At 37.6% G+C, this 16,643-nt stretch overlaps 1 protein-coding gene across 4 annotated transcripts in view; it reads left to right on the top strand.

The window, feature by feature from the left end:
* JPH1 (junctophilin 1) overlaps positions 1-15,253 on the top strand; it is an 83,575-nt gene extending 68,322 nt beyond the window's left edge. The window contains exons 4-6 of one of the 4 annotated variants that reach the window (XM_032127769.1): positions 4,022-4,683; positions 12,609-12,704; positions 14,555-15,253. In XM_032127769.1, coding sequence (XP_031983660.1) covers positions 4,022-4,683; positions 12,609-12,689 — 743 coding nt within the window. In that variant the 3' untranslated portion in view covers positions 12,690-12,704; positions 14,555-15,253. Of the gene's footprint in view, positions 1-4,021; positions 4,684-12,608; positions 12,705-12,805 lie in introns of all 4 variants that reach the window. The other 3 variants (XM_032127760.1, XM_032127741.1, XM_032127750.1) reach the window with 3 other exon arrangements.
* The last annotated feature ends 1,390 nt before the right edge of the window (positions 15,254-16,643 follow it).

Below are 16,643 nucleotides of genomic sequence, written 5' to 3'. Positions count from 1 at the left end.
ATCACTCAGCATCAACAGTACTTTAAATATTATATTCTTAAAAGATTATGTTCTGGAGCCCGCATTAGTGGTGTTATAATCTTTTTTTTGCTTTCAACAGACTAATAAAATTGTAATATGAAATGCTTATTTTTCCTGAATTGTAAGAATGGTAAGATATTTATAAAATCACTGATGAAATTGCATGTATGCCTTGTCCCTCAGTATCCTAGATATATTCTGCCATCCCTCTCAAGCTTCACATTTCATTCTAATCTGATGAGGCGTGAGGTCTCTTCTTAGTCTTCTTGGGAAACAGTGGCTGCATTTACAGTGTCCTGCAAGATGACATTTTCAGATGCTCCTTGAGCCACAATCCTGCAACAGCCCTGTGCTACCGATATGTGTGCCTCACTAGGCCATGGGGGAAAGCATGTGGCTGTCACCTCTTTAAAAATGCTGTGGCAGAACCAGGGCATCCTTCTCTTCTCATTTACAGGGCTGGCTGTGCTGTCACATCACTAACTGGAGCCCTTCCAGGAGGAAGGATATATTAAACAAGAACTTCACAAGAAATTGTAGATTTAGAACAACCATGAGTGTGTGTCTTCAACCGAATCAAAGCTTCCCTCACCCCACAGCCATCAGTGAAATGCTGTTCAAGCAAACCATCGGACTGTATGAGACTCTGTGTGCATACCTTGCACTCATCCACACAGTCCTTTGGCTTCCAGAGGCTGTTCCCTCTGAATACTGCCTAACTCACACTTTTATGGTGCCATCCAGTTGCTGGCATCACAACAGGTGTGCAAGCCAAAACCACCCCATGGCTGACCTTTATCAAGTAAAGGTGCATCAATTTTGAACCGATGGTAGCACAGCCAGCATGTCACCATAAGAAACACACAGGTTCATCTTACCTTTACTTGGTTAGATAACATTTCTTGGTTCTGCTTTCCAGACCAGATTCTCCATAGGCACTCACATGTATCATGTCTAGATCTACTGGTTGATTGAACTGCAAACTGAAGCAAACCAGAGCTCTGTGTTTATTTCCTGGTCAGATAGTCCCCCTTTACCTTCTTCCCACCCTCAAGTTCTATTCTCTTCCTCATTAAGATATCAGCCAGCTAAGAAATCTTACAAGAAGAGATGTTAGTGACTCTCTTTCCAAATTCCCTTGGCCCTTGTTTCTTTAAACCTGTGCTGTAGATTGCTCTGAAGAAGGACTCTCTTACATATGTCTGTAGTGTTAGATAGTGTCTTAAACAAAGGGGACAAGGTAAATCCTGGCAGCTCTTAGTCCTCAGAAGGGAGTGGGAGTTGAGTTCTTGCTGCTTGCTGCTTGGAGTCAGTGCATAATCCGATTGTATTGGATACAGCGAACAGATGTTTTAAAAGTATTTGGACAATCTCCAAAGCTAACTTGAGCATAGAGCCAAGAATTTCAGTGTTGGAAAGACTTGCCTGACAAGATTTGAGGCAAGGGATGTATCTCTAATATCCATATGTGATGTACTGGGGGTGGGAGGGAGGGCTGCTGTGCTGTGTTAAGGCAATGACTGAATGTCTGGTCAGACACCCTCAGATGTTACTTGGATGCAGCATTCTCTGGTGGATCTCAGTGTCACATAGCTTCCAATATTGCCAAATATCCAGTAAAAATGTGGTAATGTTAGCCTGTTGAAACTTAACTTCTTTGGGAAGCTCCAGATTATATTTTTGTTTTGCTTTAAGTTTTTTACTTTTCGCTCCCCCAGTCTCTTGGGGAGACATGGGCAGCTGAGACCATGGGCTCCCTTCTTTTTTCAAAAATTCCGACAGAGTTTAGAGGTCTCTTGAGAAGACGGGATTTTCTCTGACCAACTTTGGGAGGCTTTTAGTTGATTGTAGGAAAGGATGGAGAGGGATGGCATTCCTGAGGTCATTTCTGATGTGATTTTCTGATGTTTTCCTTCTGAAAGTGTCTTCAGTTTGTCAAGTGCTGTCAGATATTAGTAAAAGTCAAATCTCTACATATATAAGGCAGTGCAGAGCTGTCACAGTATGTGAATTTTCAGAGTTAAAGCAGCATTTTAAGACTGAAGAGATAATATTCCAATTGGATGTTTTAACCACAGCAGTTGTAAAGAGCAAGCTAATGTGAATGTGGATTTGTCCATAATAATTAATCATTGCAATTTGACAGCTCCGTGCTTGGGCTTAAAGATTAGTCAGAGCTCTTTTAGCTATCCTTTTCTCTTTACACCTGTAATTATATCTAATGTGAAAGGATATGAAAAAGAAAGTTTATGCATGAAAGTTTGTGCATGTTAAACCCCTCAGCATCAGCTTATGTATCTCAGCAAAGATGGAAGGAAATCCCCGACGTGATGGAGAATTTTTTGAATGGCGATCATACCTGTAACTTTATATATGGAAACTCTTAATTTGTGTTGTGCTGCCTTTCCCTTTTACCAGGAAGATTATAAAAAGCTGTGAATCAAGCCTCTAGTTCTCTCCCTCTGTGCAGGCTTAACTCCTCAAAACTTCCTCCTCAAATGTCATTTGAGAACAAATCCTGGCTTGTCTGTGTCTAGCCTTCTTTCTTAAGAGCTCCCTGTTTCCACCCCTGGTTTTCAGAGATGCCAAAAATGTTGTGATTTTCCTGCTCAAAAGACCTTGCATGCCGAGTAATTCTTCTTAGCAGTGCTTACTTACCAGATGACTCAGTAACTTCCAAAAGCTTCATGCTGCTCTTCCTTCCTCTCATCTTCGCACTGGGTAGTGATGCATATGCTTCTGGCATCTGTAAAAACACTGTATCTGCCTAGCACAGTTACAGCCTCCTTTAAACTCAGAAGCAGAAAAATGTGTGCAGACATTCTTCCCTGGGCACAGAATTTCTCTATGACATAAAGCACAGATAAGGCTCACTTAGAGAAGAATAAAAAAATCAAAGGAAAGTTGTGGTACTAGCAAGGATAGAAGTGGAGAAATAGTTGCAATATATTTTTCAGAAGCCATTTTTGAAAATACCGAAAGTTTGTTGGCAGTTCTTTGTTCACAGAGCTCTCCAGCTTCTGACTTCTATGGGAAACTGATCCTGGAATCTGAAATGTGACCTCTAGGAAGTAAAACAGAAAACCCTGCCTGCAATACGTACAGATTTACAGCAATTTTGTTTCTTCAACAGTGTTTGCTCAGGTCTTACCATTAAACAATTAAATCTGACAACCAAAACTTGGAGCAGAGCATGTCGGCCAGTTTGTGTTTATGTTAACAGCTGTATAGACGTGCACTCTGATAAGTGAGTCGTAGTAGTGAATGTGCACATGGGTGTTCAGGTACAATTTAGGTAGAGGATGTTCTAAATACTTGCTGCTCTGTGAGTATTTTCCTGGTGACTGTAAGAGAATTTGTATTTCTGCCTTCTAAGTAGGAGTTGTATTACTGACTAGAGTGCTTAACCTGGGTTTTCCTATGGAAATTATTTGATCTGGAAGACAAAGCCAGCATGTGAGAGTTCAAGGTGCATATATGTGTATATCAGACAAGCTGACATTCACCCAAAGGGAAAAAAAGCGATTCAAGCACTTTTTCCTGTAGCTTATAAGAACAGAAGAGACATTTCATTTTGATGGTTAATTACCTACATATCAAACAGGTATTCTGATCATAAGAAGTTAAATCAATTAGGGTAATTAAGCAAAACATACCTCAAAATATTCCTCTCAGAAAAGGAATGATAGATGAGGTAAGCTTAGTCAGTCTTCAGTCACTCAGACTTCACTCAGGAACAATTTACATCCTGTGGCCCTTTGAAAAGCTGAAGATGTAGAGTAACCGAGCCAAGTTAATAAGTAGTCCCAACAATTATCAAAAAACTACAGTAACTCCAGTGACTGAGCAATTTGGAGTAAATCACTATGAATGTCAATGAATTTTTGGTAATATACACCCTTGCCTGCATTTCACAAAGGCAGTGCAGTCTGACATCCCAATGTAATAGTTTTACTGTGAATTTTGTTTTGATCTTAATATTTCTCACACTATTTTTCAGGCCCTGATTATATCAAACAAAAATTTCAAGAAGGAATGGATGCAAAAGAAAAATCTGAAGAAAAAGGTCAGGAGAAACCACCCACCCCAAAAGAGTCACCTCACTTTTATCGAAAAGGTACTACACCCCCTCGAACCCCAGAAGCAAGTCCAAGGATTAGTCCTCCTCTTTCTTCTGAGACTTCTCCTTCAAAACAACTGAAAAAGCAAAGCTCCACTTCTGGGGCAAGACTCAGTCAAGAACAAAAGCTTTTAGCCACTGAGAATATAACACCCACAACTAACAAGCCCTTATATTCAAAAGCACCAGTGAAGGAAGAGCTAGCTGGGAAACACCAGCCAAAGTTTTCAGCCCAGCACAATCCCAGCAGCACAGAGAATGGGGAGCTGCATGGTCACTACCATGGCTATTATGTAAAAACGAATCCAACAGCGCTTCCACAGGAGCTCAGGGAAGAAGATGAATATGCCAACCCTTCACCATCAACACTTGCACGGGTACCACCCTCTCAGAAGCCAAGTCCTGCTAGATCTGGGGGTAAGCCAGATGCCAAAGAAAACAAACCTGAAATAAAAATTAAGAAACCAGAATTTGCTGCACCAAAGAACCCAGCTAATAATGAGTCACATTCAGCAATGGAGAAAGAAGTAGGAAACAGCTCGGTAAGTACTGCAAGAAACCTTTTCACTTTCACTGCCCTTTTGCCTCCAAGTGCTGAGCTTTGCAACCTAAGCACAGGAAAAGCTTACTTCTGTCAAATCTTCATCTGGATGCGGTCTGCTAGCTAAAACCCACTACACCCGACTGGAGTTAGGAAAAAATATTCCAGTCCTTTAAATTATCTGTTTTGTAAACTGGGAGGGGACAGCTGATAGGCAGATACTGACAGACTTCTGAACCATGAGACCATGAGACCCTATCCATAAACACAAAAGCATGCTACTGTGTGTATTAGGGTGTGTATGTATAAACAAACAGGTGTGGTTTACATGTGTGTACATACATACCTGCAGTTATACATGTACATATATATGTATATATTCCCACTCAGAAAAAGAAGTCCTACAGTGTTGCACTTCTGTAGATAATTGGGCAGTACTTGGAGTTAGACACACGCTCTTCCCCAAAGGTCTGCTTTTGACTACTGTTGGAGACAGGATGCTGGCCTGTGGTCTGAGCCAGTCCAGACAACCTCCCAGTTTCAGCTTCTTCTCCATGTTGATTGTGGCCTCTACAAACAGGGAATTTGAACCAAAATGCATACTGTTTTAAAATGCATACATCTAAAAATGCTTACGTTTTACAGTGATGTGAAAAATTTTACTTTTCATCAGGAAATGGAGTTTTAAAACTACCCTTTCGGATCAGTGTGAATCTTAATTTCATTATTATTTAAAAACAATAAAATTATCAATAGCTATGCGGAAAAGGAGTGATGACTAGTACCATTTCTATTCCATGGTAGAAGAAAAAGCCAGGGTATGAAATTCAGAATCTATGATGATAATTCTGTGATTTTTGGGCCAAGAGAAACTCGGGAAAGCATTAGTTGTAGATCCTAAAATTAATCTTTAGTAAATGAAGAGGTCGAGATAATTGTCATAATATTTCTCTTTTATAAGCATTGTTTCTTTGAGTCATTTTTGGTGGTACTCTACAAAACAAATAGTGTGTTATTATTGAGGGGATAAACAGAATGACCTATTTAAAGAGATCCAGATAGCCTAGTATAGATTGCAGGCAAAACACTTGAATAACTGACTCCAGACTTCATTAGTAAAGAATTTAGAATTAAAGAGGGGGAGGAATTTCCAACTAACATGAATTGTAAATGGTTTTGTCAAACAAGTTTGACATCTTCAGGTGTGACAGAAGAATCATCCTCAGTCAAGAAGGTCACTTAATTTGCTTTTACATGGTGATGTATTCTGACAAGGAAACCAGAGTAATGCAAAGGCTAAATGTCACATTACAAGAATTTTTTAAAACTGACTGATGGTTCTCAAGAATTAGAAAACCATTAGTTATTTGATATTATTCTGGTGAGGTCATTCTTACATTAATTCTGTTACTCTATTCACATTCTTATTAATGACATACAAGAGAACATAAGAATATTGCCCATGAAGTTTATAGAAGACACAGAGACCAGGAGAGTGGTCTACAATGAAGGCAAATACAAGCTGATGCAAATCAACTGCTAAGAAGGCTGCAAGTATAATTATCCATGGGCAGCACAGCAAAATATAATATTGTATGCGAAAGACAGTTAACAGAGCCTGGCCACACAGGATCAGAACTGGAAAAGGTTGGTGGATCAGGAGCAAGAGGGGCAACTGAACATGAGCTCCCAGTCTGCTGCTGTTGTTCAGAGATGTTAATATAATCCTTAGATTTATCAACAGAAAAGATTAAGCAAGAGTACATGGGAGTCTGTTCTGTCTGCTTTTGGCACGGGTGCAACCACTTCCAGGATAAAATAGAGTGTCCGTAAATCAGGGATTTAAAATGAAAAAAAAAAAACCTTGAGGGGAAGTCCCACAAAGAGCTGCCAGAGTGATTAAAACATATCTTACAGTGAAAGATTCAAGGTAAAAAAACCCTGACATATTAAATCACTTTCTGTAAGTGTGCTTTATAAAACAGTTTCCCAGGCTAACAAGCAAATGTGTGAGAAGATCCAACAGCTAGAAAGATTCAGATAAAAATCTTGTTTCAAGTTGATTTTAATGATCTTAATTAAATGTGCCATCAGTTTCCAGATGCTGGGGTTTTGGAGCCATCACTGAAAAGTTTGATAATGAGCATTTTGTCAAGATGATATTCTCTAGTTCTGCAGGAAGCTTTTATTCTGTTTAGTGCGGATCAGAGTAGATGTTCACAGAGGTTTTTTAATCTGAAAATCTGTATTACAGCTGATATCAGCCCTTTAACCTTTCAAATCTCACAGATATGACTCCTATGTAGGGTAGCACAAAGCTGACAGGCTTGTAAATGTTGAGTGAGCATGTACAAATTTTAGGCTGAATTGGAATTGTTTTTCATCTCTGGTGAAAATAAGTGACTAGAAATAGTCCTTATTTTTCCTTCATTCCAGATAATGTTTTGGAGCTGAGGGAGGCTTCATCTTAACAAGTAGGGTACCTGAACAGCAGTTTATTGACCTTCTAGAATAATCAGGCTAAGGACCATGAACCTACAGCCTGTTATCACAAAAGGTGTAAAAGTGATGAGATATTGTGCATTAGCTACTGTTTGTTCACCGATATTGCAGGTTATCTGGGAGCTCTACTCCAGGTCCATCTACTTCATTTGGAGCACCCTAATTGCATTATTCTTATTACCAGCATTCCAATATGGAAGGAAGGTAGATTTTAGGAATTCGTTTTACTATATCAGTACCTTAAGATGTATGTAATGTGTGTGGGTGTTTTTCAGAGATGTCTTCTATGTGTCTATAAATTTGCCCTTACAGGCTAAATTTCCTACATGCTTATTTCTTCAAAATGCTGAGAGTAAAAATGCTAAACTAATTAAAGCAAAAAAGAGAAGAAGCTTATTGGCCTAGCAGTCTGAGGGAGAAACAGTACAGAATGACTATTAACTTTGCCTGGAGACTTTTAACTTTTAGTATCACCTTTCAGCTTCAGAAAAACAGTAGCCTGTTCTGCAGTGCTCCAGGACCGAGCTCAACAGCGTGTTGGAGTGACTAAGATAAGAGTGCAGTTAGTGAGGAGCAGCCAGATTAATAGAATGATAGAATGGTTTGGGTTGGAAGGGACCTTAAAAGATCATCTAGTTTCAACTCTCCTGCCATGGGCAGGGACACCTTCCACTAGACCAGGTTGCTCAGAGCCATCCAGCATAGTCTTGAACATTTTCAGGGATGAGGCATTCACAGCTTCTCTGGGCAGCCTGTGCCAGTGCCTCACCACCATCACAGTAAAGAATTTCTTCCTAATATTCAATCTAAACTTACTCTCTTTTAGTTTAAATCCATTCTCCCTTTTCCTAATTAATGTACTTCTCCTTATCCCAGGTGCTTCTGAATGTTGAGAGACTTCAGAATTCTAGAATTGCATTGGGGAATTATTTTATTTTAGTAAGAAACTGCCGTTGCTTTTTAGTCATTCTGACAAATGATTTTGTTATGCCTTGAAAGTAAGTCTGCCTTAGATCCTCCATAAAAGTTCTAAAATATATTTGTTAAGGAATATAAAGAGAAAAGAATTCTCATGAAAAGAGAATGATAAAACATGGTTTTGGAATGCAAAAAATGAATCTATTAACATTTATTGAGCACTTTTCATTAGATTATCTAACAGTGCTGTATAAAGTTGTGCTGTACTTTTTCCAGGTTTTCAGTGATAAGGCATTAAGAACACAGATCCCGAAGGGAAGATTTTTAATTCTTCCTTCCATGTGTCTAAATCAAAGCCATTTCTCATACCTGAATGAAAATCAACTTTAATTTGGATTAAGAACTTTAAACAGCTTTATTTGCAAAGCTTGTAGTAGTTGTTTTAGTAATCAAATTCATATTTTGTACTTTCTGTGAATGTGTTACATCCTTAAGAATGTCTTTTGAGTGCAAAAAGATATAGAAACAGTCTTGATTCTCTAGATATCCCCATTTCTGGCATTATACTTGAAAAATATCGGCACATAGTTCTTATGCCACACATATAAGTGTGTTTCTCTGCGTACTTACTCCCTGTTGTTCAAAAAAACAAAGTTTGAAATCATTCCAGAACTCATAAGAAAGAGTCACAGTTTTATCAAGGTTAAATCATATGTAAAGCGCAATGACAAATTGTGAGTTCATCAGCTGCTCAAAAATAGCTGTTTGCAGGCATTACCTGTCATTTATGAGAGATAAATCACCCCTCTTTCACTAAGAATCACGCTCCTTTACATTACCTTACATTTCCCACAGTGTGAAGTGTTCAGAGACACTTGACCACAAACCAGTACTGTTGTTTCTAACTGGTCGTTAGCAGCCTCTAGCCCCAGTCTCAGCTTGCAGGCTGCTGTCCCACCTTGAGTATGAGCTGATTGGAGGTTCTCTTGGATTTGAGTGAAAAATAGGATTGAATTTCACAAAACACTATTGTAGTGTACATTTATGAATACCCTTTTTTTTTGCTTAATATGTGTCCATGTGCTGCCCTAGAACAAGTAAAAGCTCAGGCACAAGTGTTTTACTAAACTGTAACTTTTTTCATTTGGCAGGTAAAAATTTTTAAACACACAGTGTTTAGCCTGGCTTTTACCTGAATGTTACCCAGGGATTCTACTCCCATATTTTTGTTCAATTCTCATCTTTTTGTTCACTTAACATTCATTTAGTAAGGGCTGTAAATACCATGATGTTAGAAAAATAGAACAGTATTTGCCTGTTCCTAAATAAAACCTCTGAGCAAGAACTTTATGCTAAATTTAATGGACATTCCTAATGCAATGGAATTACAAGCCTAGTCTTTTTACTTCCTGGCACTACATTTTAGGAAAATAACTTTCTTTCTTCCCCAAATGGAAGCTAATCATATGGTTGTGTTTTCAACTATATAAATTTCTAACTTACGAGAAGCTGAAAGGGTAAATTTAAGCAGGACTGAAGGTTTTCTACTACAGCTTCTTTAGTGCACCTGTTCTAATCACTCTTGGACTGTTCAAACTAATTTTGGCTTTTGCTATTTTAAGCCCTTGCAGGACACTAAAGTCTTACTTGTGGTATTTGCCTTAAAGCATTAAATGCTCATTTAGTAGGTGTCTACAAAACAGGCAGTAGTTCATTGCATAATAACAGTGTGTTCATAAATGTTGTTTGATCATTTTTTTAGTTTATCAGGAAATCCTGCTTTGGGCTGAAAGGTGTAGTTGTCAGAATGTGAAACACAATACAAATAGCAGATCGAAGAATATGAGCTTTACTTCTTTTTATAAAGCACAGACTCATTATCATAAAGAAATAACATATTTTTCTATGATCTTGATGTAAAATCAACAGCCCAGTTCTTAAGGTGTCACTTGCTTCTGTCTTTGTAAATGAGACTTGATTCAGAGTGTAGCCCTGGGGTTTTCAGCCTAATTTATCTAATGTTGCTGTGGTGAGATTGTTATACCTAACCTGACTGACAGATGCATCAAAAGAGAGGTCCCCTTCCCCTCCAACAAGCTTAATTCCATGAGACTGTGCACTAATGATACCAAGCTGCCGTTAGAGCTGCAATCAGCAAAAATCTGTCTTGCAGCTACCAGGATGCTGTTCCATGATGTATTTCAGGTAATGAACAAGTTCTTGGCTCCTGTGAAGACACCATAGGTTCCATTTTTTTTTAGTTGAAAAAATGAATGTGATTTTCATACATGTTATTTTCAGATATGCAAAGTACTAGATGGCCAAATCCCAAAGAATTTTAATGGTACTTGGCAATGATTTTTACAGTTCCTTGCAATTCCTGGGGCAGTATAACTGCAAAATCTTCAGGTGGGATTTCAGCCTATAAAGGAACCATTACCCTGATTTGAATCACATGGGCAGTCCCTATTAGAATCATAGGATTATGGAACCATAGAATGTTTGGAGTTGAAGGCACATTTAAAGACCATCTAGTTCCAATCCCCATGCCATGGGCAGAGACATCTTCCACTAGACCCGAGTTGCTCAAAACCCCATCCAACACTTCCAGCAATGGGGCATCCACAGCTTCTCTGGGCAGCCTGTTCCAGTGCCTAACACCAGAAAGAAACCCACATCTTAGTGGAAATTAATAGTGTAATCAAATCACACTTCCTGTAGAGAGCAAGGCTGCTCACAATGCTGTGGTAACCATATCTGGAGCTGTGCTTTCCTTTTATGCCTGTTCTCTGCCCCCGAGTGTCTGGTAGGCTTTGGCACATGGTGAGTCACTTCCACTAAGGAGGAAGCAATATGGTTCCACTTCTGTTCTGTGACCTGATGGTTGAAATGTACCGCTGGTAAGTGGGAGCTTGTTATTCAAAATCACTTTGACCAAGGTGCCATTAAACCTGGTCTTCAATTTCCTAGTGAATATTTTAGACATTCTGCCATTAAGCAAAATGTGGGTGCTACTGCCAATACCATTACCCCTGTGGCAGCATTTAATTGGCATTCTGATAATCTCAATCATTGTTTGAACTTGAACACCTAGTTCTCAGCATGTGAACAGACACCTCTGAGTTGGTGCTAAGTGAGCTTGATGGCTGCTATGGATAGAGGCACTGATGGGATTTAGACTCACCAGGGATTTAAGCAGTACCTGACATAATGTGTTTTGTTCTGGCTTGCCGTCTGATCTACTGTGTAAAGGTGTGTTCTGGTAGAAGGTGTTTAACGAGACTGTTTCAGGAAAGCATGTGATATAATAATGACACAAGTACTATTCCATGGCTTCCCAGTTACACTGTTGCAGCAAATTACTAATAGCAAGTTCTTACACCTTTGCATTCCAGAAATTATAGCTAATGTTAGCATTATGTTGTCATGAAGCATAATGAACTTCTGCAAGGCATGCCTCATGTGGAAAACAATATATCATTTCTGATGAAATACATACCATCTTATGCAAGCCAGTGATTCTTGTGTAGCTCAGAAGATAGTTTTCTGCACACATTTTCTGGTGGGTTTCGTGATCTTTGATTTAGGAAAGTATTGTCTGAATGAAAAGTTTCTCTGTTTCTGCTTACAGTGCAACCCTGAAATAAAAGAGTATACAAATCTTTGTAAAATTATGTTGTAATAAATCAAGTATATTAAGAGCAGAACAGAACTGAGAATTTTCATCTGTTGGGACATTTTTTCAAGTTGATAATTAGAAAGTATCCATTTAAAAAAAAAAATATCCAAAATTGCTAAAAAGAATTAAAAACTCTTCTCTGGCTTTACAGAAAGACTAAATTTGTAATGATGTAAATTTTCTGACCAATTTTAGCTCTAGCTGGGAATGGAAGGAGTTTTTTGACTTTTCATTTCTTCAGTACAGAGGTCTGTAAGATAAGTGTCAAGTAAATCAAAACAAGTTTAATTTAGCAGCTGTAAAATGGATTTTAATCTGTGATGGAAACAGGTTTGTTAGTGCAATGGTAAGTAAATTTTCTTTTCCACTTGGGTTATCAAAAAAGTGTATTCTTAAGCATCTTTGTTATGTTTGTTTTGAAATGGGCTGGAACTGGAGAAGGAACCCACTGTAAGAATGTAGAGCAGCACTCTGGCTTCCCTAAAGTAGTTCACATTCTTTGTTTTGCTTTATTTTAGGCTGACATTGTTTTTGTGTTGATGGGTTTGTTTTCATTTGTTTATGCAGTCATATTTGTCAGATGGCTTTATCTCAGTGTGATTAAGAACAGTGAATAATATACTCTCTCCTGTATTCATCCAGCTCATTTTCACACAGATGTTACTTATCTCACCTGAATATCAAGGATAGTGGCTGTGTTTCAGCAGCAGGGTCTGTTTCCTTCAGCACAAGGTCAAAACCTATAGAAATTGTGAAGTTGGGTCTTGTTTGTTGCTGTGCATATGTTGGAGGTTGCATTAATTCTGTTATCCCTATTTTATTTTCAGGGCCCTAACTCAGTCATGATCGCCCTGGTAATGCTGTTGAATATTGGTTTAGCCATTCTTTTTGTCCATTTTCTAACTTGATTGGAATTAGGAAAGGTAAGAAAGGTCTTGTTTTCGTATTAAATTCACCATATCCATCCCACCTTAAATGATAAAGATTTAATTTCTTCACATACTTTTAATGTTCCCCACTTTAGCTATGCCTGAATGTGATTCAACATAGTTATTTAATATTGTAACTGTTTTGACCCTTCAGTGAAGTCATGACAACTAGTGGTGTTAGCCCACAGTTCTCTGCAGTTGTGTCATCAGCCTTTTAAATGGCACCTGTCATACTCAGACACAGGGAAGGAGGCTTGGAATTAGGATGGGACGCAAGAGAGATGAAACTTGGAAAATTCAGCCAGGGGCCCAGATCAGTTTCTCTGCTGGTGGCTCGTGGCTTTGGGGTCCTCTGAAAGCTGAAGCAAGCAGCCATGTTGGAAAACAAACAAAATAATCTGCTGAAGCAGCCCTGCCAGTGAAGTGCGTTGGCTTCTCCATCTGTTCCAGCAGAGTGTGACTAAACTGGAAATGTACGGAGCTGCACTTTTTGTTGATGGAAGTTAACAGCTGCCTTACTATTTTACCGTCTGATGTTTTTAGTGGGGAGATGGGAAAACGACTGCCAGAGGAATGTGGTCAGAGGATTCTGTTGCTGTGGAAGTGATTCCAGCGTTCACTCCTATCTCATTAGAAGAAATAGTTAGCAACATCAGTCACCAGTCTTATTCCATTACCTGCTGCTTTTAACATCTCCTGCAGTGTTCTGGGAGATCGAATTTCATTTGCCTGTGCATGATTCTGTTCATTTGTTGTTTATGAAATTTGATGTATAGCCATAAGTAGTGTTTAGTCCAAGCTGGAGAAAGCTACCAGTTCTGCCTAGCAGCAGAAGCAGAAAATCAAATATATTTTCCTAGTCCAAGGATAAAATTCTTAAATTCATTTTCTTAAACCTGAAGAGTCATTTTGCATTAAGGTTCAGTAAATGATACACCATTACTGCAAAACTTAAAGGTACTGGTATCTTCCTTAAAATGCTCAAATACTTACGCCAATACCAAGGAAAATTTTTCATAATAAAAAAATAAGAATCTTACATTGGTATAAGCACATTCTAAACAGGAGATAGAATATCAAAATAAGCCAAGAAGGGTGATATACAGGGTTTGCATGTTGACTTTTTTTTATTTTTTTCTTAATTCTGGTGCTGTGGTGATTGGTGATTTGAATTAGTATGTTTCAACACTGAGGTATTTTGACAGCAGTTAAAATAAAGTCTTGTCTGGGTGCACATTAATGCCAAGGACAGTTAAGCTAGCTAATGCTCATAAATCATAATTTTAAAATGCTAGATTTCTGTTGAATACATTCAGGTAGAGCATTTTAAAATGTTAAGTGATTGTTTATCAACTTGATGCCTTCAGTGTCTTTAAAGTCCATTTATAATTTTACCTCAGCATTAAAAAAGCCTCAAAATTTTTCATTTGGAAAGTTTGTCTTAAGTAGTTTCATAGCCCTTCGTTCAAACGATGTGATCACGTTTCTTTTTTTGTGCCATTATACTGTAATTATTGTACCCTATATTAATCAAATGCATGCTTATTTATTGAAGGTATGTGGTGTGATCATTTGGCAAGCAAACATTTTAATTTAAAGCTGCGAAAAGCAAAGGGCTTGTATTATGGTTTATTTTATCTCTGTTAGAAAACTTTTCATACAGTATAGTTTTTGAACCTGTTTGTAAACTTTCTAAGTTTTTGCATGGTTTAATGGGCAACATTCTTACAAAATATATTAGCTATTTTTTGATGCAGCATAGTAAAGCACCGTAGGTATGGACTAAATATTGTGCAGCGAAGCAGCTCCGAGCAGGGCAAGTAACACCGTGGTGTTTTTTACAGAAATATGTTGAGAATCCTGTGTATTGACCAGTGTGGATAAAGAAGAAAGCAGAAAGAGAGCAAATGAAAATAAAACTTGTATATTTATTTAAAAAAAAAAAAACTACAAAGTTTAAATTGTGTTTTAAATTTAGGAAAGTGATTTTTAATTAAGAACAAAATTTTAAAAGTTACTGTGTAAGCCTTGAATTAATGGATGAAATGTTCCATCCCACCGTTCAGTCACCCCCTGTCTCCGTACATGGAGAGGTAATTTTGTAACTGACATATTTAATTCCTATTAAATGTTTATTTAAAATACTTTATGCTCTGGAAATAATGGGTAACAAAGCTTATGAAAAATGTTTATAAATTTAAGTAAGCATGTTAGTACCATTTATAAATATGTATGATTTATAAGCTTTTTTAAAAACAAAGCTCAAACAAATTGTTGGTATTTTTCTAAAATGTGCACAGCTGTATTTTACATGAAAGGCTATTTATAATTGGTTGTTATACTGTACACTACATTTTGGACAGCACAATGAAGCCTGCCAATGTACTTAAAAATGTCATTTTGTCTATTTAAAGTTTCTTGCTGTCAAAGAATGAACTCTTTATCTATGAGTTTCTCTATTTATAATTCTTGACCCAAAATGTACAATGTACAGTTTTCACAACTGTATTTGCTCTAATAAAAATAAGTTGGTTATTAATAGAGTTTCAGACTACTTTTTCCTGTTTATGAATTACTTTGTTCACTCTCTGGAAGCAACTTTTCTAACAGCTAATCAAATAAAAAGGTGTGAAGCAGGAAAATGGGTGAAATTCTAGTCCCTTTGAAATAATTGTGAGTTACTGTTTTCAACAAAAGTGATTCTGGGAAACAATTAAAAATAAATAATTTAAAAAAAAATTCAAGCTTCCTTTTGTGTCTTCTTTTATCTTCCAATACAGGATTTTGTAACTTTATCAATTTAATATCTCAAATTGTATTCCCACTGCAAGATGGTCTGATCAATTTTGTTTTAATTGGTGAGTGACTGGTCACTTAACAGCTCTTCTTGTAAGGGAATTAATTTTTTTAGGCTTCACTGCTCCTCAGGGTCTTCATAGGTTCAAAACTAATATTACATTTGTGAGCCAGTATTTACGCAGAGAAAATTTGCCATTACAACTGTCTTAAAGCCACTACATTTGCTTAACTACTCAATCAGCTGAAAATACTGTTTTCCATGATTCCAGTTCATACTTGTAGCCAGCTGTACTGAAATCCTAATGTTTAGTTGAAAAGTAGAGCAATTTTTATTAGTAGTTCCTATTTAATGGAAATATATTTTTAGGAAGCAGTCATTACTGTCTTGTTCTTTAAAATAATTCTACCAGCATGAAGCTTAACTTCAGGAATTTTTATTTTCTGCACAATACCTTCTTCCTAAAGAAAATCTTTGACTCTTTAAGGAGAGAAAAATGCATTTTCAAGAAAAATAAACAGAAAAAACTTTAATGCCAGAAAATTTTAAAGTCAACTTTAGTGAGATAAGTCTTCTCTGACATTTGTGATCCACAGTCTATACGTTCAGTAAGGAGTGTAAAGTGTGCATGAAGTATTTCTTAAGGCATATGAATGTGATAATGTACTCAGGCATGTAAAAATCTGATCAGCAGCAAGCAGAAGATTTGCATGGAAATAGAAGAAGAAAGTTCCCATAATTTTCAAGTCATTTCCCATCCAAGATGTTTTTACCAGTGGTTTATATTAGAAATGGTGTTACGTGGCCGTGCCTCTGCTGTGCCTAAAGGAACAGAACCCCATGCACACACCGTGCAACTTAATGCTTCGAGATTTGCTCCAGCACGAAAAATTTTACCCCAGTTCCAGCAAGGAAAGCTTCTCAGGCAAAGTAGTTTCTCCTGGCACAGCTGTGTGTTTGCCCACAGGTAAACAGTGAGCTCTCTCACCACACTCATGTGAGGCTTGGTTTCTTGGACAGCTCCATTTATCTGGTTAAACTGTATGTACAGTGTACACAGAAAGGCAGCAAGTGAACAAGGGTGAGGTGCCACAGGCTGAAGAAAAAAAGAATCATCTGTCATAGCTTTTAAGGCC

This window comes from Corvus moneduloides, chromosome 1, assembly GCF_009650955.1.
Source record: "Corvus moneduloides isolate bCorMon1 chromosome 1, bCorMon1.pri, whole genome shotgun sequence".
Taxonomy (NCBI): domain Eukaryota; kingdom Metazoa; phylum Chordata; class Aves; order Passeriformes; family Corvidae; genus Corvus; species Corvus moneduloides.
The sequence above is the reverse complement of the archived record's forward strand: the minus strand, read 5'-3'. Positions and strand labels throughout refer to the sequence as shown.